Source organism: Phoenix dactylifera, unplaced genomic scaffold (genome assembly GCF_009389715.1).
Source record: "Phoenix dactylifera cultivar Barhee BC4 unplaced genomic scaffold, palm_55x_up_171113_PBpolish2nd_filt_p 000490F, whole genome shotgun sequence".
NCBI classification, from domain to species: domain Eukaryota; kingdom Viridiplantae; phylum Streptophyta; class Magnoliopsida; order Arecales; family Arecaceae; genus Phoenix; species Phoenix dactylifera.
In genome coordinates this window covers 115,012-139,936 of record NW_024067910.1, presented here as the reverse complement: position 1 = coordinate 139,936, position 24,925 = coordinate 115,012, and the positions used below count along the sequence as shown (strand labels likewise).

Here is a 24,925-nt window from a genome sequence, read left to right as displayed (position 1 = left end):
GATTTATCAATTGTCACATCAGTTCACAGATAATCGCCCCGAAAGAATGCATTTCAGATGAACTCTCTGAATTTATTCAAACATCTAAAATAAGTGCATTCTAGAATACTAACTGAGTTCTTGAAATATGACTGTGCACATGTAAGCTGGCATTGGAATTTGAACCAACAACAGAATCTATTCCAGTTCTCATTCTGCACATAATTCACTTTGACATAAAACACTATCATCACAAAAAAAAACAGACAAAACATTATCATTTTCACTTTAATTTATTGTCAATGAAGCAGTGGACAACTCTTTATTATGATCATCATAAGTACACCTGACGTTCTTTAAGAGATATGTAAAATTCTGGCGCATAGTGTGAGATCTGAGTAATATAAAGACAACTCCAAGAACGTAAATTTTGAAAAAATGTGAACTAAAACAAGAAGTATGCTCTCAATTCAGGGCCTTGAGAAGATCCTCCTTACCTATTTTACTATAATGGCACTGCACATTAGGGACATCTAGCACAGAATGTAATGATATTTATCAAGTGACATAATTCAACATATGCAAGAACGGATGTGATTGAGGTAGAAACCTCGAAACTTCAGAAGAAATCAAAAGCTATCCTGCAGTTTGTCAACATTTGAGGACCTCTTCCTTTCATCTTCTACAGAAATCCTTTTACAGAATGAAATCTGTATAACATTGTGAGTTCGTGATTCATGTCCACAATCTTCCCCAGATACCTTGAAGAGTATGCCAAGAAATCACAGCCATGGGAGCAACAGACTTACTTTCCAATTACCGCATAGACATGTTTGACCATACATGGTAAAACTATTGATAAGCCAAAAATGAGCTTAGATCTGCTGTTGCTACCAGATGAGTTTATTATATTTCCAGAAGCCAGTCTAGGTTAACAGAAAACCTAACTAGCCACTAAAATTCTACTGAATGTCAAGCAGGCCTTCTCCTGGCCAAGTTGCCATAGCTAGAAATTCAGCATCAAGTTCAAGCAGGCCTCTTTGAGGTTGCCCCCGCAAAGTTTTAAATCCTGTGGGATAGGGGTATCCCGGTTTCTCTATGAACAGGGCGCCCTACTGTCTCGCCCCATCGGTGGTAATCGTGGTCATGCATCCCGATAAATATCCTCTATCCCTCCTCCCTTCTTCTTTTCTTTCTTTCCTTCCTTCCATTCTTTTTTCTTCTACCTACCTTTCTTTCCTCTCCTTTTTCTTTCTTTTTCTTATCCCTTCCTCTATTTCTTTTTTCCTTTTTCTTCTTCTTTCTCCTTCCTTTCTTCCTTCTTCCCTTTCTTTCTTTCTTTTCTTCTCCCTTTCTTTCTTCCCTTTTTCTTCTTCTTTCACTTCTCCCTTTTCTTCATATTTCCTTCTTGTCTTTCTTTCCTCTTTCTTTTTCTCTTCCTGCATGGATAGGTTTCAAGTCTCGACCCTGTCCCGCTCCTGTTTTCTCATAGGAACAGGATGGGACAGCCGGGACACCCCCATCCTACGGAGATTCAAAACCTTGCCTCCCAAAGACTTGTATGCCGACCAATAAGATGAAGTCCATAATTCCTCTCATAGCCATCAAAATCTCTTTTCAAAATTCAGGACTTCTAGATATCCAGTTAATTTTGTAAAATAACTTCTGATAGCATGCAGTACCTAAGCAATGACCTAGTGAGGTCACTTAGTTGCTGCAAATTTGCAGCAGCAGGTACTTCTTGCTAAAGCACGCTATTGAGGTTAAAAGGTATAGAACTAGCATAACATCTGAGAATACACTTACATTTCGTTTTTTATACTGGAAGAACAATATCTTTCAAACTTCCTTTGCTTCATATTTTACAAGTCAATTACAAATTTGATAGATCACGAGTATCAAATTAATTCAGTTCAAAACTGATAAGTCATGCTGGTGCCTAGGCATGATGAGTCTCAGAACAATCTAGAAATATGGAACCTTAGAATGGTTTTGGAATACGCTACAAAAGTCCAATTCTGTCTATCCACCAGGAAAGCATCCGTTTATAAAAAACCAGCAATTTTTTAACAAAGCTGTTGTGATACTTCAGTTTCCAGGTTTTGAGGGTGAGTCAATGAGTAGCGGCTGGTGGAGTTCAGAACTAACACCTAGCAGTGTCATTCATTTCACAATGTCTGTCACTAACCAAGCAGATTGAACTCATTCTTTATTTCACAGGAGTGCAGCCATATAGATCCAAAAAACAAAAAGCTGATTACTTATTATGATATCAAGAGATTCTGCTAATATAAAATCGAACAAAACAAAGATTAGACTAAACACAGGAGCACAGGAAGTAGAGTTCAGGTGAATTTTTTTGGACAGCACTTAGGTTAAAAAGCTCACTGAGTGGTTGTCCATTAATACCAGGAGTTTCACATGTTTTAATTGAAAATTATTTCTCATGAACTTCAGAATTAAGAACTCCAAGTGAAGAAGTTAAGTTTCTTCAAAATTATCTGCAAAATGATGTCAGACTAACTCATATCTGTACAAGCAAATTTTCTTCCCAAGTGCAAAAAAGCAACCTGAGTTGATCTTTACAACAGTGATGGAGGGAATGAGATTTTTCCTTCAAGTGAACCAGCCCCCATTTAGTGAACCAAAATGGAAAATGGAAGAAGTGGCTGCAAATGACTAGGGCCATATTGTAGGCAAGAAATGGGGCAGATATGAGTAAATTAACCTACGCGTCAATAATTGTAGACCTCGGTACTCCTTGCAGGCTTGCAACACTCATCAAGTATGTCACCCACGTGTATGCTTAGTGAGAAGAAGACTTATGGCTTGCACGAGGAGATGGCTCTGCAATTCTCAATGTCCCTCCAAGTTCTGTGGGCACCAGAGGAACGAGCGAGTGAAGTACATCAGTTATCAATGGCCTATAACTTGGTTCTGGCTGGACACACAGCACGGCAACGGCAGCAACCTGCACAATGACGTGATCGTTCTGGTTGGCAAGGACCGAAGTTTGTACTTACATAGATAAATAAGACTAGGTTCAGATAACAAACCTGGTATAAGTGTTTCAAATCCATTGTATTCCTAATCACCGGGTCCACTATGTTTGGAAGCTTTGTTCTGTCCGTGAGCTGGGGCATGGCCTACAGACAAGAAAATCTATGTCAAAAAATTGCTACGTTCATATTTGAGATCGGATACACTTAATGGTCCAATTGAAAATTGGGGATAGGCAACATTAAACCCAATACCCATGTGACAATAGATTGGCATTGAGATGGTGCCATTTTTTCAACCGGTTTCCTTCCCATCAGAAGCTCTAGCAGAACTACTCCAAATGCATAAACATCACTTTTCTCAGTAAGCTTGCCTGAAAATTCAGCAATGCATAAAACATGTGACTTTAATCCAAAGAAAACCAGCTGCGCTGCATATATATATATAACAATTTAAATTCAGATTGGTCGGAGGAGAGAGAGAGAAACAGGATAAGAGGGATCTAGTATACCATCTAATAAGTACTCGGGAGCCACATAACCCAGAGTGCCCGAAAGCTTGACACTGCCTTTGTTATGGTTTCCACCAGTCACAGCAAGGCCAAAATCTGAAATCTGGACCCAAAGGCAATTCAAGAAAAGAGAATGAGAACTTGACTTTCTAACCAAGGAAGAGGAGAACATTGATTTGAAAACGATAAAAAGACAAAAAATATTTGCAGATACCTTGGCATTAAACTCTGAATCTAGAAGTATATTGGATGATTTTAGATCTCTATGAATCACAGGTGGATTGCAGTGCTCGTGGAGATATTCCAACCCTCTGTGTTGCATCAAAGTTATAACAGCAAAAGAGGCAACTGTAGTAGCTAAATAACTGTTAAAACTAAAAACTAAAAACCATAACCGGACAAGTGAAAGTCATTTAACATGTAAACCTTGCTGTATCAAGTGCAATTTTCATGCGAATGTGCCAAGTTAAAGCTGACCCATGAGATGGCCCTACAAAAGTAGTAAAAAGAGAAAATAAGCCAAAATTCAAGCTTTCTTGCTTCATTTCGCTAGAAGGGAAAGATAACTACAAGAATACCATGCAACTGTGTTTCCAGAGATCCATTTTGCATCAAGTCATAAACAAGAAGCCTTGTTTCTCCATGAATACAGTAACCCAAAAGGGAAACTATATTTGGATGCCGGATTCTTCCGAGCAAATCCAGCTCATTCTGATCATAAGAAAAGGGAAAACTTGAAAGCAATGACATTAATCACAGGGAAGACAGAAACAGGCATGACTTGGATCTACAGATCTCACCTCAAACTCTCTTTCACAATCCTGGCCACCACCATCCAATTTCTTCACTGCAGCAAGAAGTCCCCCCTCAAAGCAAGCTTTATATACACACCCAAATCCTCCTTCTCCCAAGATATTGCTCTCACTGAATTTATTAGTTGACGATTCTAGCAATGAATACTCAACCATAGCCCACAATCCTTTCTTGCCAGTCATCTTCAACGAATTAAACTTGCTCAAGATTGGACCTAGTGTGAGCCCTCTAGCACCATCTACAATGTTTAATATTTTTGACATGTTAAGTTCGAATGAAACATAAAAGCACAATTTGGAGAATCATGACGGCAGATCCAAATGAAAGGCAAGAAGAGAATAAACCTGAACTTTGAATATTCTTTGAATCGAGAGTTTGGCGATTTCTTCGCCAAAAGAGACAGGCCCAACATGTTGATACAATGATCGCAGCCACGGCAACAGAGGCCAGAACGATTGCAATAATCAATTCTTTGTGCAAATGGTTGTGACGTACTATGATCTGCATCCCTGCATTCAGAAGATCACATGATAGATGGACTTCAGCAATGCTCCGAGAAAGAAGGAAAAAAAGTGCTGTTGTTTCCGAAGTATGTGATTATTCTATTTTCATCTTTAAAAAAACAAATCTTGGATCACTCGAGAAAATATAGAGCTTCAAAGAAAAAGAAAATCAAAACAAAATGCAAAACAAGTCACTATGAAAAAAAAAAAGAAACAGTTAAGAAGATGATCAAAGGGGGAAAAACTGTTCCTTCCTGATGGCTTCCAAAAAGCTGCGATCTTTGAAATAGTACGATCTAAAAACACTGGATTTAGAGAAAAAACAAGCAGCCTTTTTTTCCCTTAAACTTGCTGGCATTCTTTAGCCTTAAAAGAGAAGTTGCTCGTGGAGCAGCCATGGAATCAAAAAGCCATCTTTGCAACGCTCCACAGGATTAAAATAAAAAGGAGCGGCCTTTCTCCCCTAAACCAGCCAAACATGCTACCCAAAAAGACATGTTCAAAATGATGCCAAAACTTCAAGAAAATTTTAAAAAAAATACACTAAAAACAGGCAAAGATTCACAAGATGTGATAGTGTGGAAAGCTTAGAAATTTTGAATCCCCCAAAAGAAAACAGCGAAAAAACAGAGAGATCAGCGAGCACCTGCTAGATTATTCCCTATAGGAGATGGTGCCAGAGATGAAGGAGGTACAGAAATGGGTTGGATTTGAGGGGAGTGAAGGGGGGAGATGAAGGGAGAGAGCATGGGGGAGCCTCTGCCATGGGTTACAGCTGGGAAGAGCAAGGAGGAGTAGACCAGAATGCATGGAAGTAGAAGAGGTGATGGTGGCCTCTTCATGTCTCCGCCCCCCGCCGATAAAAAAGACAGCAAGAAAATTTAGGAAATCTCCAAAACCAGTTGAGGATATCAAGAGACCAAAGTGCGGAGGGAATCCAAATGATGAAACATAGCAACAGCCCAGTTTAAATCGCTTTGGTTTTTTCTGTTTTGAATTCCTCTCTCTCTCTCACATACACCTGGCCTTTTGAGTTGGATCTTTTGAGGCTTGTTTTCTTGGCTTTCTAAATGGCTCTTTTCCCTTTTTTTAAATAAAGGTGGGACAGGGACCTGGTGCACGGAAAACAGGAGACCACTTTTTATCTCCGTGGGGCCCAGATAAAGATGCAATCATGTGGCGGTTACCAAAGGCAAGTGGAAGATTGGGCGGGGGAGACATACGTACAAAATTATTAGACCATAATTTTATTAAGCAAATCATAAAAATTCACTAAATTTTATTTTTATTATATTTATATTTAAAAAAGAAGAGAGAATACATGCATTTTCGGGGTAATGGTGAGTATATCACTTAAAATTATTTAATTATTTTTAAAAAAATCTGATATAGCATTTAAATCTCAATTAAAATTAATAATTTGACAACATTATGTTAAATTATAAATTAAACGAAGGCTACCGCACACGCCTTCCTAACTTTTTCGGATTCCAAGAGATGTAGAAAGATGGTGGATACATGGTTTCAAGCTCAATTGTGGGTGTTTCTCTCTTTAGAAAGCTGAACAAATAGATTTAAATAAATATAAAATCAAAATAAATGTTAAAAAAGTAATTATAATTTTTTTAAAAATATTGAATATAAATATAATTCACCTATGAAGAACTTTTGTGATTTATTTTATTTTATTTTTTTAAATTGCAGTTCGACTAATATGAGTTCACAATATGAGCTGAAATGTTATCCTAATACTTCTTTGGAGTGATGACCAGGGAGGAGTATTCTAATTATTAGGTCGTATTTTTAGGTATGCATTATAACTTAACAATAATATGGGTTTAGATAGCCACATCCTGATATGGATATCAATCCTATTTATTGTGCTAGGTAACGGATACAAAGAAGGATTAATGACAGCTGTCCAGGATATTGGACAAACAAGCTTTTAGTAGTATATCTTGAGTCATGAGTGACATTGCATCTGCCACCCATTTTTCTTCTATAATTGGATTTTCCATCATAGGGTGCCAAAAAAAGAGGATATAAGATCACCTGAATTTGTATTTGTTTTTTTTTTTTGTTGCGATAATATCTGTATTCTTTCTTATGATGCATGTAGGGATTCTTTTTTTTTGTAGATGTATGTCTAGTTCCAAATTTAGTCCTTTTAAATCTTCAGCTTATGTTCCTATTAGGCCACATCCCTGAGATATTAGAAAAAAGCTATCACTACTGGGAATCAAATGCAATTAGTGCCACGTATCTCCATTCAAAAATTTTCAAACACTAGCACTCATATTTTCTGATAGGAGAAAAAATGAATCGTCCAACTCACAACTAAAAGGCTGCCCAGTTTCAGCCCAGAATTGTAAGCAAAAAAAGAAATGATCAAATGCATTTACTGAAACATGTGAAAATATTTGTCTCAATTTGGGACTGGCAGCACCAGCCCTTCTTCAATCCGTGATCTAGATTTTAGGTGTCCCCTAAAATTAAAGATACATCTCTTTTTCTTTTTCTTTTTCTTTTTTTTTATAACTTTGATGTATTATATAATTCTTATATAGATACATCTATAAAAATTAGAGTACAATATATCCCTGGTAGACCCAATCAAGCAATGTTGGCTTTCTTACAAACCTATGCTGCTTCAAAAAAAAAACTTGTCTAGATAAATTGGCAATAATTTTCGACTATTTCTTTGCTTCAATTGATAATTTGAAGACTTGCGCATATCCAGCTACCCTTAAAAAATTTCTAAACATATTGTGGATCTCCTATTAATAAACATTGACCAACCCATTGCATCCATGACACCATACATGAAGAGACAAGCTGCATCATGATGATGATCATAAGTCAAACCATCAACGTTGGATCCCTAGCTTGTGCAGAAATTCCTATCTAAATAAACCATATATTTTTTATCCATTTGTTATCCTGGGGTTGGAGCTTGAAGGATTAAATTGCACTCACTCTTGACCACCAAAATTTGCACTCATTTGGCACCAAGGAAACGTCACTTCCTCCATTAGAAAAAAAAAAAAAAAATGTTGGCTCCAAGGCACAACACAACACGGGCTGCTGTCCCTCACGCAACATTGGTCACCAAGTTGTCGGTGCTAACTCGGAATGCGACGCTCTCGACCATGGCTCAAAGAAGCGGCTGGAAAAGCCAACAGAGCCGTAGACTCGGTTGCTGCTTATGTGGTCAATTTTTTTTTTTTTTTTTTTTTTTTGGGTACATCAGCGAGTCACACATGACGAGTGTGAAGATGGCCAACAAAATCAGAAAACAAAATGCTGCGCAGAGGCGTAGGCACAGCCGCGTGGTCTATCCAAAAAAAGCCTTCCGAGTGATGAGCCGCGAAGGAAGCAACCCAATCTGCCGCACCGTTCGCCTCCCGATATACGTGCGAGGCTTGGTAGGAGACAACTTCCCCCAAAGCTCTGCGGATATCGTGGAGCAGTGGCCGGTCCTCAACTGAGCACCCTTCTTTCCGGATCCACCGGATCACCGTGGTCGAGTCCCCTTCAAGAAGGATGCGACCCACACCTAGAACCCGCCTCGCATAGGAGACACTCTTCCAGGCCGCCTGAAGCTCCGCGGTCACCACGGTGGCCAATTACTTTGAAAGCACTTTGTAGGTTGTGGAGAAAGAGTTATTTTGCGTACTTTAGAATTTATTATTTTTTAATTTTATTGGATGTATTCGTACTTATACCGTATGACATATCTATTTTAAGGAAAAACGCAGCTCGGAACGTGAGGAGTAGGAGAGGAGTGCAGGACGACAATAATCACAGCCATCCATATTACAGGCGCACGTGGAAAGGTTAGGTTCGCACGACCGGGGTTCTAGAATGTGGACCCACAGCACCATTTAAGCCCCCAAGGAGTTTCCAGTTCAAAACAAACCGACAAGGGTTATCACCCAGTGGTGGTAAAATATTAGGAAGCAGATGCTAATAGCCTGAGTTGATTATCTAATACTCATAAAGAATCTTCCAACACTATAATAAGAAATTTTACAAATCACATCTAATATTTTTGTCGAAATGATATATAGTTTTTTTTTCTTTCTATCACTATTTACAAATTAATCCAAAAAATATCGATCATGTTTTACGATGAATCATCACCGATCACCCTAAGATTTGTATAGATGGATGAATGATGGAGTCCGAAATGGTTTTAGATCGGTACGATAAGTGATCCAATGATAGAGTCTGAATGTATCCATCTCTGACTGGTAGTTAGTGTGGCAGAGAAAGTCACTTGGACTTGTTATTGATGATGTATTTTCCCGTCCTAGCTTCACCAAATTTTGGCCATTTTTTCTCTTCTTCCTTGAGTAGTTAAACCATAAAATAGAGGGAGATTGAAAATGTAGTTCACTATTTGATCCCCTTCAATCAACGATACATAGTTCAGCCCAATCAAATCCATGACTTAGATGGTTAGTTTTTGGATGAGATTTGGTTTAAGAACGCACGTACACATAACCAATTTTGATTGAATTGGCCGACCTAGGTCAAATTTGATTCAATTAAAGCCAGTCACCCTTATAAATAGATGCAACAATATTGCTCGCAAGACAATTATTTTAGTGTACTCAAATCCAAAACAATTGCCAAGTGATTGATTCACGTGTGGCCCACAAGCGCTCTGCGTACCGTGCATGCAAAGCTGGAATCCTAATACTTGAAATATTAGAGAGATAAACGCCACCTTAGTCCCATGGAATAACAATGTATTTCCTCGTGACACCGCCAACTTGAGAGGAAACTTACAATGTTGACTGTTTGCTTTAGTTTACTCAAGACCCAACATTTTCAAAGAGACTTAGGCTGGACCCCATGAGGGAACTATTTTAATTATAGGGGGCCAAAGGCAATTTGTCACCTTTAATTTCAAGTTCACACTAGCACGTATATAGCTATGGTACATGCTTGAGATTCTGCTAGTGATAGATGTATGATCATGGATGCATGCATGTGATGTTACTGTGTCTCGCTTGACTTCATCATGTTAGGCACACCAATCAGCATCTGAGATCACGTTTAGGTTTAAGTAGGTGCCGGGTCCAAAAGCAATTGTTTGCGTTTCTTTCTCTCTCTCTGTTGTTTTTTTTTGAGAAATAAGTGCTTGTAAAATTTTCTGAATCTTTTTTTGTTCCAGGCTACAAGAATACAGCGTCTCTCCATACCAATTGGTTTCATGGCCCAGCTTTATTTATTGAGCACATGATCATCCTCCCATATGTGGGTCAGACTTGTTAAGACTAGTGAAACAGAAGGAGAAAAGGAAAAAGGGGGAGGGGGGGGATTTGCTTTAAATACCAGTAACAAAATTCACATCATTTTTTATTGAAAGTATACTCATCAAAATAGAGAATTTAGTAATTTATAATGACCTAAAATCTTGCTTAATTTATAATATTATTTGAATTTTTTGGCCTTATACAAATATCCAAGATCTTTTAAGTACATAATTAATCTGGTACTAAATATACCCTAGACAAGTTCTCACATACTTTTCTCATTTGAGTTCTAATATCCTCGCTAAGTTAACCGTCTAACTCCATCAAATCCTAAAATTTAATCACAAATATCATAATTGGCTTATGATTTCATACTGCATCATCTTTCAGTCTACAAAGATCATGGACAGATTTGCTCTGATATCTTTTATAATAATCTAGGATCTTATCCAGAAAAGGCTTAGTCAGAAGATATTATTTGAATTTTTTTACTTGGTATGGATAATGAAGAGCTTCCCAGGAAACAATCTTTCTGGAACTAAAAATATGCATGCATGAGTCCTCACATGCCATCCATATGCACTAATATGATCAATATGCATCAGCATATTAGATTTTGGTATCCCAGCATCCATATTGATATTGTTTTGTATTCATCGAGTAACATTCGGGTAATCTTTCAATTCATATTTGATGTTTTTCTAATATAAAAACATATCTAAAAGTTTTCTTCGAAATAATATCCATTCGATAATATGAACTTCCTGAAAAAAACATAGTATAAAGAATTCAGTCTTAGGGTGAGGACAAGGACCTCCCACAAGTGCAAGCGCTCGGTTGGGGATGGAGGTGCTCACCATCCAACCGAGATAAAATTAGGTGGTTTGAGATTTTTCTTTTGGTGCACTCAACAAATCAATTGTCTTTTCTTTTCATTAGATAGATTTTTCTTTTGGTTTGAAGCATGCATACTCCAAATATTTAGCTCTCTCATCTATTGATCTACATGAGACCCGAGAACTCAATCATCAGGAGAAATTTCAAGTATAAAAGTAGTGATTTCAATATAGTATCATAAAATATATAAATAAATCTATCTCATTCTATCAGCTTAAACTTTTAGAAAAAATGGTGATTTCAACAACTAATGAATAATTGAAGTATGGCCAACATGGGAACTGCCGGTTAAGTTTTACTAAATTTTTAAGATATTGGAAGCATAAGAATTTTCTAAGTTCAAACATAAAAAGATATGATGCAAAGAATACTAGCGGGAGCAGTTGAGTAGTTGCTATCAAGTAGGTCGGACAAGTGTTTTGACCCTGCTTATGGATGCGTTGTGTGTTTGTGCTGGCCCAGCCGCCACGTCAAGGTGAAGGTGATTTTTTTTTTTTTTTGGCTAAGATGAAAAATTTACACTATTCTAGGCTTCTAGTATAAATTCATCAAAAAAATAAAATAAAAAAAATATTGTATCCTAGAAGACTCCTAGAGCAAATGTCAAGTTGGTTTAGAGCATATATAATCCAAGTAGCGAGCACGAAGGATGCCACCTAGTCTGCAGCCCTATTAACTCTATGATCGATATACCTCGCAGCGAAGGAGATGCTCCATCTCACCAGACTCCAAATATATTGTACGGAAAGGTGCGCACTGACCTTTGGCCTACCTCTTGATCCAACCAATTATCGTAGCAAGGTGAAGGAGTTGTATCATTGTATGTGAGTATGTTGGCCAAGACTTCGATTTCCCAACAACAAAATCCAAAAGGTTCAGAGGTCTCTCTCTTTTGACATTGATGCAAATGATGTGCTGGATTTCGGGCATCACTTCATATTGTTTTGGGCCAGACTGTCGGACAACTTTTGTTTAAAAGTTGCCGATGCCAGCCATTTGCACAAATATATTCTTTCTATCTCATTGTTTGGGAAGTGATCCATGTCATTTGAAGGCTTGAAGCAGAATCATTTTGATATTTAATCTTGTCAAAGTTTTTCTTCTTTTCTTTTTTCCAGTTTTCACTATTTACATAACTTTAATCTTTAATCTGGTCAGAGCGGAAATCATTTTGATCTTTAATCTCCGGCCATGACGGCCCCCACTAGTTTGTGATTATGGCTTGCTAATTGAGTACTAGTAATATGACTCGAATTGGTTGTTCTCTCTTGCTTCTCTTTCTTCAAAATCTTATTACAATTGACTTCGAATTGAACACAGCAAGAGGGTGTACAAAATGCACAAGACCGACCGGACAGGGAAAAAGAAGAACAGCTAATAAATAAGCAGGATGGGAGAGGAGTTAAACCAGCAGCTTGTCAGGCAGTGGGAGGAACTTTCTTGACGATTTCGTTGCTGAGGGCGGCGATCTGCGGGTCCATTGCCTTGATGATATCCTCCTTCTGGGGTGCCTCCTTGAGCTCGGCCTCTACCCGCTTCCGCCCCTGGGGGGTTTCACTAGAAGCGCTTCCACTGTATGCGTCTAAGCGGGGAGCATCCGGTTCTCATATTTAATCAACGCCCGCACGTTTCGAATCTGGACCACACCGGTGAAAACAAAGCCTTGTTTCATCTATGCTACCACCTTGGTGGCCCTCTTGGCCAATGTCTCAATCTTTGCAGCCCAATGGGTTGGGCTTTGGGCAGACCCGGTCTAGGATAAATTCATGTGGAACGAAGGATATCTATTTTTAGTCCATCATGACCCAATCGTGTTATGTATAAATATATTTAAATGAATTTAGATTTTTAGCTCGATGAGACTATCAAAAAGTTAGATAGAGATGTGGTAGAACTCGTATTAGTATATGTTTAGTCCCATATCAGATACTAGATAGATCTTAGATACTCGTGCAAGACTAAAAAATTCTAGTAATATCTTTACATATCTTTCTTTAGACTTGTAAGGTCGCATTTACTAATCTTACACGTCTTCTAACACCTTTTTGTTTTCGTCTTTTTTTTTTTTTTGAAAACAGCAATTCATATAGCTCTAGCGTAAATACATTCTGCCAAGTTAGAAGAAAGTAAAAAGTACAATAAGGACAGAAGCTCTACTATGGATGTCCAAAGTAGCTCCTCGGAATGCCGTGCAATATAAGAGGTGACCCAGTCTGCTGCCCTGTTCACCTCTCAGAAGACATGTGCTGCCCCGAACTCATCCATCTCCATAACCAACCTGCGAGTCTCACGAATAAGAGGATGACCATCTACATACCTGTCCGCACATCGGATCCAATCGAGCATTATAGATGAATCCCCCTTGAGGTGCACCCGCTCAGCACCGAGCACCCGCCTCGCATAGGATATGTCCTCGTCCTTCTTCTCTGCCATCCTCTATAGCTATGTTGTTGAAAAAATTAAATGTGCATGCAGCTTTTTTGGCTGCATGTGCGTTTGCTGCTGGGAATTACGTGAGCCAGTGCCCGTTTAATTACCCTCGACGCATCCGCGGAAGGCGCAGACGCGTCTGCAAAAGGACTCATATGTCTCTGCATTAAAACCCTATATATACCCCACAATTTCATCCTATTCGGGACACGAAAAATTAGAAAAAAATATCAAAAAAATTCTGAAGAAAAGTTATTTCTCTTAGCCACTTCTGATTTTTATTTTTGCAATAATTTTCAATTTATTTTATTTTTTGTTGTTTCATTCTTCGCTGGATTTGCAAGTCCGATCAGATTTGATTTAGCTTCTTCCAAGACGTACCGAAAAAGAAGTTTATGGTCGTCGTATCTCTGAGGAGGATTGCCGGGATACCCGTACATGGGGGCAAACACATCTTTGGGACAGTGTCTACGCGCTTCGACCTGCCTTCAATAAGGCTATTTCTTCTAACTTTTATTTTAAATTTAATATTAGTAGATCTGTAGGATTTGCAGTTTTGTGATTTAAATTTATTTAATGAATAGATTTATTTTATGCTAGAATAGATTTCTTTTGTGATCAAATAGATTTATTTTGATACCGAAATATATATATTATTTCTTTTAAGAATTTTTGTTAATTGTAATTATAGATTTATTTGCTTAGTTAGATGATATATTGCTAACAATCCAAAGAAGTGCTTGGTTTATTTTTATTTTTTTGTTAGTAATATATAATTCAGTAAATCATTCTAAAAAGGTAATAATTTGTTTAACCTCCAAGAGGTTTATCATACCTCCATTTGGACTCCTCAAGGAGTAATTTTCAGATCCTATTCAAACGAAAAATTTTGAAATTGGTTAATACATAATAATTAATTCATTGAATTGACTTATTAGATCTCAAATCAATTATTCTAATAAGGTAATAAATCATTCTAATATATAATTCATTGAATTGATAAATTAAATCTTAATTACCATAATTGATTTGCTATCACAAAATTAATAATCAATTATTCTAATAAGATAATAAATTTTATAATTCATTGAATTGATATTTTAGATCTCAATTAAAATAATTGATTTGTTACCACAAAATTAGTAATTAATTATTCTAATAAGGTAATAAATTTTATAATTCATTGAATTGATATTTTAGATCTCAATTATAATAATTGATTTGCTACCACAAAATTAGTAATCAATTATTCTAATAAGATAATAAATATTATAATTTATTGAATTGATATTTTAGATCTTAATTATAATAATTGATTTGCTGGCACAAAATTTGTAATCAATTATTCTAATAAGGTAATAAATCATTCTAATATATAATTCATTGAATTGACAAATTAAATCTCAATTACAACAATTGATTTTCTAGCACAAAATTAGTAATCAATTATTCTAATAAGGTAATAAATCTTATAATTCATTGAATTGTTATATTAGATCTCAATTACAATAATTATTTTGCTAGCACTAAATTAGTAATCAATTATTACTGACTCGGAAAATTCAAACGAAAAATCTGAAAATTGGTTAATCCATAATAACAAATTTCAGTTTGGACTTAGGCTTTTCTAAAAATTGAATTTGTGTGATTTCTAGTGACTATATCCACTAACTAATAGTGTTAAAGAAAAGCTTGTCAAAAAAGCATACGTACCTAAGAAAGGCTGGTACTTAAGTGAGCCTACCACCACCACCAATTTGGAACTGATCTGGCTATTAGTTTTTGGATATATCAATTAGACATCCAAAGTTCAATATAAATATTAGTGCAATCTATTGACATAAACTTTTTGCCTACAATCAGGTTTCTGACTCTTTTCTATAACCTTGAACCTATGGCCTCAAACATTAGTGACCACCTTAGTGCTAAACCTAAAAAATTTGATGAGCATAACTTTACGAGGTGGCAGAACCAAATGCGGTTCTGGCTCACCACATTAGGGTTGATCACAGCCATAGGTGAGAGCACCAGTGAAGTTGATAACGAGTTCAACCTAACTACTTCACGATATGCTACTCGCCAAAACCAAACTGAAATTCATCCTCCTCCCACACTAAACCTTCTGCCGCCACCAGTACACCCTCTAGGACACCTGTTAAGATAGACTATCATTGCATTCATAGATTAGTGATGTTTGTGACTTTGGTAGAACTTCCAGGGTAGGTAACAGATACTTTGTGACCTTTATAGATGACCTATCCAAGTTCTGTTACATCTACCTAATTAAAACCAAAGATGAGGTGCTCAGCAAATTTAAGATTTTTAAGATCGTAGCTGAGAACCAAAAGAAAAAGAAAATTAAAATCCTTAGATCAGATCGGGGAGGTGAATATACATCTAATGATATAACTCAATTTGTGAAGATCATGAAATCATTCATGAAGTGACGGCTTCCTATTCTCCCCAATCAAATGGAGTAGCGGAAAGAAAGAATAAGACTTTAATGGATATGGTTAACTTCATGCTTATAAACTCAGGAGTACTAGATAATTTGTGGAGCGAAGTTCTAGTTTCAGCTTGCTATATCCTCAATAGGATTTTCTCTAAAAATAATGATCTAACCCCATATGAAGTTAGGAAACATAAAAAACCTAATCTTAGCTATTTGAAAGTGTGGGGGTGCTTGACAAAAGTGAAAATACCTAATTTTAAGAGAAAGAAAATAGGGCCTAAAATAATGGATGCCATATTCATAGGATATGCAACCAATAGTAATGCCAATAGATTTTTGGTGATTAATTCAGAAGAAAGTGATATTAGTAACAACACTATCATAGAAACTAGAGATGCAACATATTTTGAAAATACTTTTCACTTAGAACTAGAGTAGATAGTGGTATCTAGTAGCTCTAGTAGAATAAGGATAAGAGAAATAGACGTAGAAGCAGAACCTAGGAGGAGTAAGAGATGCAGAGTAGAGAAAACATTTGGAGATGACTTCTATCCCTTTTTTATAAAGAACTCTCTAACTACTTTTGAGGATGCAATAAAATCCTTAGATTCACCTGCTTGGAGAGAAGCTGTAGACAATGAGATGCAGTCAATTATTCAAAATAATACATGGGTATTGACTGATCTTCCTTCTGGCTGTAAAACTATAGAGTGCAAATGGATCTTTAAGAAGAAACTTAGGCCTGATGACTCTGTAGATAAATTTAAGACTAGATTAGTTGCCAAGAGTTTTACTCATAGACCTGAGGTAGATTTTTTTGATGTCTATGCACTTGTAGCTAGGATTACGACTATTAGGGTTTTTATAGCATTAGCCTCCATCCATAGATTAGTAACTCATCAGATGGATGTTAAAATAGCTTTTCCAAATGGAGACTTAAATGAAAAAATTTATATGGACCGGCTAGAGGGATTTATAATCTCAGGCCAAGAAAATAAAGTTTGCATACTAGTTAGATCTCTCTATTGTCTTAAACAAGCACCCAAACAATGACACTTGAAATTTGATGAAATTATACTAACATTTGGATTTGAAATCAATAGTACAGACGAAGGTGTATACCATAAGAGAGTTGAAAATAAATTTGTGATCTTGTGCCTTTATGTAGACGACATACTGATCTTTGGGACAGATCTTCAGATAGTTGATGAAGTAAAGTAATTCTTAAGACATAAGTTTGATATGAAAGACTTGGGACAAGCTGACTTAATTTTAAATACCAAAATAATTAGAAGTGCAAATAAAATTGAGTTATCTCAAAGTCATTATGTAGACAAGATTCTCAATAAATTTAATTATTTCGATTGTCAGCCTGTCTCAACTCCCTTTAATCCTTCTACATACCTCAAGAAGAACTTAGGAATTCCTATCCTTCAAAGCCTATGTGCTCAAATCATAGGCTCACTAGGATTCCTTGCAAACTACACCAAGCCAGACATAGTATATGCTGTATATAGATTTAGTTGATATACTACTAATCCAAATAGAGATCACTGGACAGCATTAGAGAGGATTCTTAGGTATCTTAAGCGTACCAAATCCTATAGTTTGCACTTTAGTGGGTTTCTTACTATTCTAGAAGGCTATAGTGATGCCAACTGGATCAGTGATACCTTAGATGTTAAATCCATCACAGGATATATATTTCTCCTAGGAGGTGCTGCTGTGTCTTGGAAATCAACCAAACAAACCTTGATATCTAGGAGTACAATGGAGTTTGAACTGATAGCTTTAGACACCACTAGCACGGAGGCTGAGTGGCTCAGAGATCTACATATAGACCTTTCTGTAGATGAGTCACCTTTACCACATATTTTCTTACATTGTGACTATAAATATGAAATAGATAAGTGCAACCAAGAAAATGCCAATGTAAAAATGAACAAGCACTTAAAAGTGCGTCATAAATCATTAAGATATAAATTGAAAAATAACGTTATTGCTTTAAATTTTGTAAAATCAGAAAATAATTTGGCTGATCAGTTTACAAAAGGTTTGTCTAGAACAGTAGTTCTAGAGTCATCGAGGGGGATAGGGCTTAGCCCATAAAGATAGATCAACAAGGTGGGAACCCAACCTTAAAAGGTTCAATGGGTAGGAACAAATCAGAATGTGACTAAGAGAAGTACTCTTTTATGTTTTCCTTATCCCTATGGCGCTAGTGCTCATAAAAGCAAGCGGTAGGATGAGTTTGTTTGTATAACTCTTAATGAGTCCGAGACCCAAGAGGCATAAGCTTCATTGCTAGCTTCTTTATTAAGACTCATCTATATGTGCAGTCGTGAGACCGCAATTATGAAAAATGGGCAATTCCCTAAAAAGCACATGAGAGATACATGCGCATGGTCATATTAGCGCACCCCGCTTAGAACCCAGATCGGACTATATTATGTGTGCTATCGATTTAATCTGAGCCATGGACTGATGTTTAAGGTTAAGACCACCTTGGCTCCATAGATGTAATCAACTTGAGCCATGGACCGATTTAAATCGAGAATAGCATTACCAAAATGATAACCTAATATTTCAACTTGGCTAAGCCAAGCTCTTAAAAAAGATTGATAATGTGACTCGATTTTTTTTTAACTTATCAATTCAAGTGAACCATAAAAGACTTGATAAATTTCCACTGAGTTTTAATTTTTTAATAGATTTTTTGAATATATATTCTTCTAAATATGAGAAATTATATGAATATCCGTGTAAAGTTGCTATTTACATGTATACTCTTACAACTTTTTTTTGTTGCATATCTACCCATAAAGATATTTCAGTCATTTTAATTTTAAGCCGTTTATTTTTTAACGATATTAAATGATATAAGTATATATATATATATAAAATATAAGTATAAATAATAATTTTATGAAAATATTTATATAATTTGGTATATTTAGGAGATATACATGTAAAAAATATATATAAATAAATAGTTTCTATGGTACGGGAACGAAAAATGTTCTGGACAAGCCGGGTAAGCGAAGTCGGTAGGTCGGTTTATTAAGTATTGGGTACGGAAACGAAAACTTTCCAAAATCCTCTTCGATTCTTTTGCGGGGGGTTCTATATACGCCCCCCCATTGCTAAGGACACCCCCCAAAAACCAAAAAAAAAATACCCAAACTAACCTTTAGTGTAATTACCATATTGCCCTTGAAATTTTCTCAGTACACCCCCCCTTCCTCCTCCTCCGTTTCGTTTTGAAAAGCAAAAAAACACCCCTCAAACCCCCCTTAAACCCCTCGATCCATTTACATCGTTTAGGCGATCTTTGAAGGAGATTTAAGCCCCATTCGAAGCATGGACAAGCAACTAGTGATTTGGGACGAAGAATCGGCCGCAAAGGTACGTGTTCCACCTTGTTTCGAAATTTTTTTTTTTCACGGTTCGTGCTCCGTTCGGCACTAGATCGCCGAACAAAAGGCTTCTGTTCGGCTGAACAGTGCCGAACAGAAGCCTTCTGTTCGGCAACCCTCAACCGAACAGAAGCCTTCTGTTCGGCTGCACAGTGCCGAACAGAAGGCTTCTGTCCGGCACTGTGCAGCCGAACAGAAGGGTTCTGTCCGGCTCTGTGCAGCCGAACAGAAGCCTTCTGTTCGTCACTGTGCAGCCGAACAGAAGGCTTCTGGTGCCAAATCGCGTGCCGTGCTGAATTTTGTGCCGAACAGATCCTCTGATTCATTAATTCTTGGTGATAAATTATTTTATATGTAGGGCTATGCTACAACCGAATCGAGTATAATTGGATCAGAATTTGTACTGGATTACACAAGCGAATTTACAACTTACGAGGTATTATAATGTATTGTGCAATTTTGTATTAGTTTAGCGAGCTATTTTTACAACTGTGTACTTACATAAATTGTTTAATGTATAGATCTTCAAGAGTAGAGAGGACTTGTGTAATTGGTGTCGTGAAGCTGGGAGGCGAAATGGTTTTGTTGTTGTAATCAAATCATCCGATGCAGGTACCATTTCTAAGAAACCCAGAATTACGTTAGGTTGTGAGAGGGGTGGGACGTACCGAACCAAAAAAGAAAAGCGAATAAAGACTGCCTGTGGGACAAAGAAGTGTGGATGCTACATGATTGGGTTTTGTGATAAATAATTCAATGTTACTTCAATTGCATACATAAATGATAATTCAAAAGTATACGACTCGTAAACTCAAGACATAACTCAATAATAGACTTTACCTAAAACTATGCCGCAGTTCTTAGTTTTTGTTTTTAGTTTTTGTTCGTTAACTAATGTTGTGGTTTTATTATTTGATAGAGCATTTGATATGAGATAATCATTCCAAGATCAAGAATGACATCGATGAAGGTAACAAGATCATCATATTTGGATGCACCATGTTAATGCTATATGATAATGATTCTAAATTATCCCTACTTCTCAAATTACTATCTAATATAGTAATGAAAAACTTGTCCTTGATGTTGGGTATCCAATTCACCCTAAGGACGTGATCTAGGCTAAAATTTGGGAATAAAAATAATCCTTAGTCTAGCAACAGAAAAAAAAAAAAATTTGGATTCGGCCCCATGGGGACCAAGATACATTGGGTCGGCCCCATGGGGCCGAACCAATGTATTTTGGTCGGCCCCATGGGGCCGACCCAATTGCAGCGGGTCGGCCCTATGGGGCCGAACCGAAGGCACTGGTTCAAAGAACCAGTGCCGAATGATTTGGGGAGGCGGGGGGGGGGGGGGGGGAGCTACCTCGAGGTGGTCGTGGAGGCGCCGGCGAGGTGCTCGTTGCTCGGGAGATGGCCGGGGAGGTGGTTCCGGGAGAAGCCGGCGAGGTGGTCGGAGATCGGGAGAATGCCGGCGACGAGAGGGAGAAGGGGGAACGGGGGGGTTTTGGGCGTTGGCGAGGTGCTTTGGGCGGAACAGTTCAAAGGGAGACGGAGGGGGTTTGGCCGCCGGCGAGGTGCTTGAGGCGAGGTTTTTTGGGCGGAAGGGAGAAGCCGGCGGGTGTTTTGGAGGGGAAGAGCGGGGTGGGGGGGTTTGGGGGGTGTAGAGAGCAATTTAGGTGAGGGGGTGGGGAGGGTGGGGGGTAATTTAGGAATTTTTAATTTTTTAGGGGTGTCCTTAGCAAATGGGGGGTGTAGAGAGTATTTAATTTTTTTTTAATTTTTGCGGGGTGTCCTGAGCAATAGGGGGGGTGTATATAGAACCACCCTTCTTTTGCCCGCTCTTTTTTCTTGTCCTTCTTGTTCCTTCTTCGGGAAGGCGATCCCGTTCCCCTCTCGGCCTCTCCCCCGCCCCCCAAAAATTCTCACCATGGCCTTCGAATCTCCCTCTCACACCGCCGCCTCCTCCTCCTCGTCGGCCTCTGGCAACGCCAAAAAGAGGAAAACCATGTCCGACTCCTCCGGCCCTTTTCCCCGAGTCAGAAACCCTCGGAACTCTCTCCGCCCCAAAAATTCCCCCTTCGCCGATTTCGGAAGGTGCCTTCCCTTCTCCTAATTCCTCTCTCTTGTTCCAAACTTCCATGGTCTCTCTCTCTCTCTGTTTTTTTTTGGTACAATCTCTCTTTCTTTTTCTCCGTCGTCATCTTTCCGTTGTGGATGATTTTTGCGACAGTTATATGGTGGAGAAGAATAAGAAGCTGCGAGAACAATTCGATTCGGCGGCTTCCACTTCATCCCTTCAAGATTCCGGTGATGGGAAGAAGGGCATCTTCCATGGGGTTTCTATTTTCGTCGATGGATTCACTGTTCCCTCCAGTCAGGTCTTTCCTTCTCCCCTTTCCGTTTTCTTTAAACGTGCAGTTTAATTTGATCCCATGCGAGGATAAAGTAATCTCAATTTTTATTCGATTCAAGGTGAATCATAACCTTCTAGCTCTTCAGATAATGAAGAATACCCAGAAACAAAGCCTCCTTTCATTCGTAGCAGGTAGCATGCCTATATGGCCTCCAGCAATGGCTATCATTTGTACAACAATTGCAGATCTGCAGTGACCACTTATACGTAAATAATATCACATTTTGTCCACTTAAAACCACAACACTCCTTGACTCACCACCACTGACCCGTCAAATCTTCTTCTTCTTTTTTTTGGGTGGGGCTGGGGGGTGGGTGGGGTGGGGTTTGTAATTCTAGTAATTTCTAATAAATGCACGTAATAGTTTGTTCAGCACTATTTGGAGACCGGGCACTGACTTTGATTGGGGTTACTGGTTGTCAGGAACTAAAGGCATATATGCTGAAGCATGGTGGGCGGTTTGAGAATTACTTCTCAACGCATACAGTGACTCATATCATTTGCAGTCACCTTCCTGATAGTAAAATGAGGAACTTCAGGTATTAAGAACTCTGATGGTTAAATCTGCTTCATGTTGTTCATTTCCTTTCTTGATGCTTAACTTATAATTTTTTAATTTCAGGGCATTTAGCCGAGGTCTCCCTGTTGTGAAACCTGCATGGGTGATGGATTGTGTGGCAGCTAATAAACTTTTGAGTTGTAAATATTTTTTAATCCTCTTTAAAATGCATCCATCTCTTAAGTATCTCTTGCCATGCAGCTCTACATTTGATTCTCTCTCTATATCTATCTCTGAGATCATTTAAGCGAAAAGATTGGGGCTATTCATTTTTTTCTAAGACATGTTGAAGTCATCGTTTTGTATTTGTTTTTGGCATTTTGCAGTGTATGTTCATGGTCATGAGTTCTAGTATTTTTTTTTCTTTTTCCAAATCTTGTGATGAGGGTAGTCACTTGCCTTTAGTGGCTTCCAATTTTTTCCATTTTCTTCATGGATAGAAATAGGAAGGACCTGAATATTTATATGCTCGGTCCGGGGAACATGATACTAAGATTGAATTGATACCACCAGCCCATGGTCATGTCTATAATCTTGCTTATGATGGTATATGTTCTTTTTGAGATCTATATTACATAATGCTGTCGGTGTTGCATTATTATGTTTATGTGGATATGTGGTTCAAGCATGTTAGCAACCTGAAAATGGTTATTACCATTGCATATGATTAGGTTTAGTACATATGAGTTTGGTGTATGTATCCAGAACCCGCTGCATCTATTATGCAGACAATGCAATTTTGTTGGGCGTGTGGATGTGTTAGTGCATGAGTAAGGACGTTAAGCTGGAGTACATGTGCTATTAGATCTTTTTGCCATACGATTTAAAATACCATGTCTCACCCTAAGATGATTCAAAATTAGTTTCACTATGTTTTGGCTAATGACTTTTCTCTCTTCTTTTAAGGGGTTCCTTACCAACTAGAGGAGCTTGTGAATAAAACCTCTAAACAACAGAAGCTTTCTTCTTTCTTTTCTCACAAAGGCATCCTGAGTTTGAAAAATGCTGAAACTCCTGTAAATCAGAATGTGAAATTTGATGCTGAAGGCTCATTATCGAAGGACGAGGGACCTAAGGACACAGTATTATCTGCAGAGGACCAAGTTTCCGAATGTAGAACGCTAGGTAGCAATGTGCATGACAAAACCTGTGAAGAGATAAGTACAGAGGCAAAATTTACTGATCTGGAAGATGAGCACAGTGTTGTCCAAGCATCTGATACAAGTGTGCATAGACCTTCGTACATGGATAGTAGCAGTTGCATGTATAGCAAAAATTGTAAGGAAGCTTCAGATATAAAATGTGCAAGAGCTTCCAATCAATCACACTCAACTCTCACAGATCCAAATTTTGTTGAGAATTATTTCAGGGTAATATGATAAAAGTAATATTTCTTCTTATATGATTATTGTCTTTTTATTTCTGCTTTTCCTAGATATTATTTTTGATAATTCGCTCTCATAATAGAGATGCCTCTGTTTCTTCGTCAATGCTTTCATAGACTCATAGTCCTAATTTCAACATGGATTGCATTGATGGGACATTCATTCATATGTTCTAGGTGGTGACATATGCGTCCATATGGTTTGGCAATCCTCTTTAAAAGTAGTGTTGAACTTTCCTGATATTTTCTACTACTTCCCTGCCTCTGCTGTGTATCAGACTTATCTAATTTCAAATCTGTCATCTCGGATAACTTAATTAATTTGCTCATCATAATCAGAGACATCTTGAACTGTAAAAGAGGGGCCTTTGAGAAATATCCAGAGCTTCACCTTATAGTGTGGTAGCTGCTCTGCGAATCTTGTGGCATGTGAATGACAAATCAGTTCTTACTGGCCATGTGGTACAAATATTAATTAAAATCTAATAGAGAGGTGCAGTCATTTTTCCTGAGAACTGAATTTTAATGATGAAATATTCGTGCTAACCAATGTTGAGTAGATATCTGTAAGCTGCTCAATATTTTGCAGAGAGGTGAATGATATTTGTTTATGTCAAATTCCAGATTCCTAGAAGTAGGAGGTTGCATTATTTTTCATATTGTAGATCAGGCTATACTTGTCTGGACATTGAATACTACTTTAACATTTACTTCAATCTTTCCAATAAATTCTGCTTAATTTTGAAATATGTTAGCAATGCATTGATAAAGCTGGTCCTGCAGTTATATATGAAGAAGTTATGAGTAAGAAGGCATGCACTCTAGGGCTGCAGTCTGACTGTCTGAGCTAGGTTAAACTTTTGAATATTATCTTTTTAACCTCGTAAAATGAGTTTTTTGTTTACTGATGTGATCAACGTACTCAGACATGTAAAGATATGTTTTCCAGTGTCTATATGAGAGACACTAATTTCTGTCTGTGATGCATACAAGATAGAATTGTAGTCTAGCATTACCAGGATCTTTTGAATTTGTTCCTTGACTCATTAATATTTTTTAACTTAATATACTGAAAAATTTGGAAGGCCATGATCTAAATGCTCTTATGCATGATAAAAGTTGAGGTTGGCTAATATATGGTAAACAGTTACAGCAGTAGGCAGAAGTTCCACCTGCCCAGTGCTGAATTATTGGCTTATTGCTTTTGATTCGATCTAAGTAGCAAAAGAAATTGATTATTTAGGAAAATTTTCAACCCAACAATTTACCACTGACCATGTCTTACCATATAATAAGAT

General features: G+C 37.6%; 2 protein-coding genes across 7 annotated transcripts in view; one reads left to right on the top strand and one right to left on the bottom strand.

Moving 5' to 3' along the window:
* Window positions 1–2,409: 2,409 nt before the first annotated feature.
* LOC120106206 (probable receptor-like protein kinase At1g80640) lies at window positions 2,410–5,871 on the bottom strand. Of its 2 annotated transcripts, none has more exons than XM_039119127.1 (10): window positions 5,453–5,871; window positions 4,654–4,812; window positions 4,291–4,541; window positions 4,069–4,201; window positions 3,917–3,980; window positions 3,705–3,801; window positions 3,491–3,593; window positions 3,234–3,352; window positions 3,036–3,125; window positions 2,410–2,950 (listed from the first exon to the last, which is right to left on the bottom strand). In XM_039119127.1, exons 1-10 carry the CDS (start codon window positions 5,646–5,648, stop codon window positions 2,786–2,788), a joined length of 1,377 nt encoding a protein of 458 aa, XP_038975055.1. In that variant the 5' UTR covers window positions 5,649–5,871; the 3' UTR covers window positions 2,410–2,785. The 2 variants fall into 2 exon arrangements, with proteins under 2 accessions (XP_038975055.1, XP_038975054.1); XM_039119126.1 differs by having other exon boundaries at window positions 4,648–4,812; window positions 5,453–5,870.
* Window positions 5,872–21,102: 15,231 nt separating this feature from the next.
* Window positions 21,103–24,925, top strand: part of LOC103711966 (DNA repair protein REV1) — a 40,713-nt gene continuing 36,890 nt past the window's right edge. For all 5 annotated transcript variants that reach the window (XR_005508410.1, XM_039119124.1, XM_039119123.1 and 2 more), the window contains exons 1-5: window positions 21,103–21,364; window positions 21,501–21,648; window positions 22,108–22,223; window positions 22,307–22,383; window positions 23,150–23,613. Coding sequence is in view for 4 of the 5 variants with exons in the window: in XM_039119124.1 (XP_038975052.1) it covers window positions 21,198–21,364; window positions 21,501–21,648; window positions 22,108–22,223; window positions 22,307–22,383; window positions 23,150–23,613 (972 nt within the window). In the remaining variant the exon portion in view is untranslated. The remainder of the gene's footprint in view (window positions 21,365–21,500; window positions 21,649–22,107; window positions 22,224–22,306; window positions 22,384–23,149; window positions 23,614–24,925) is intronic.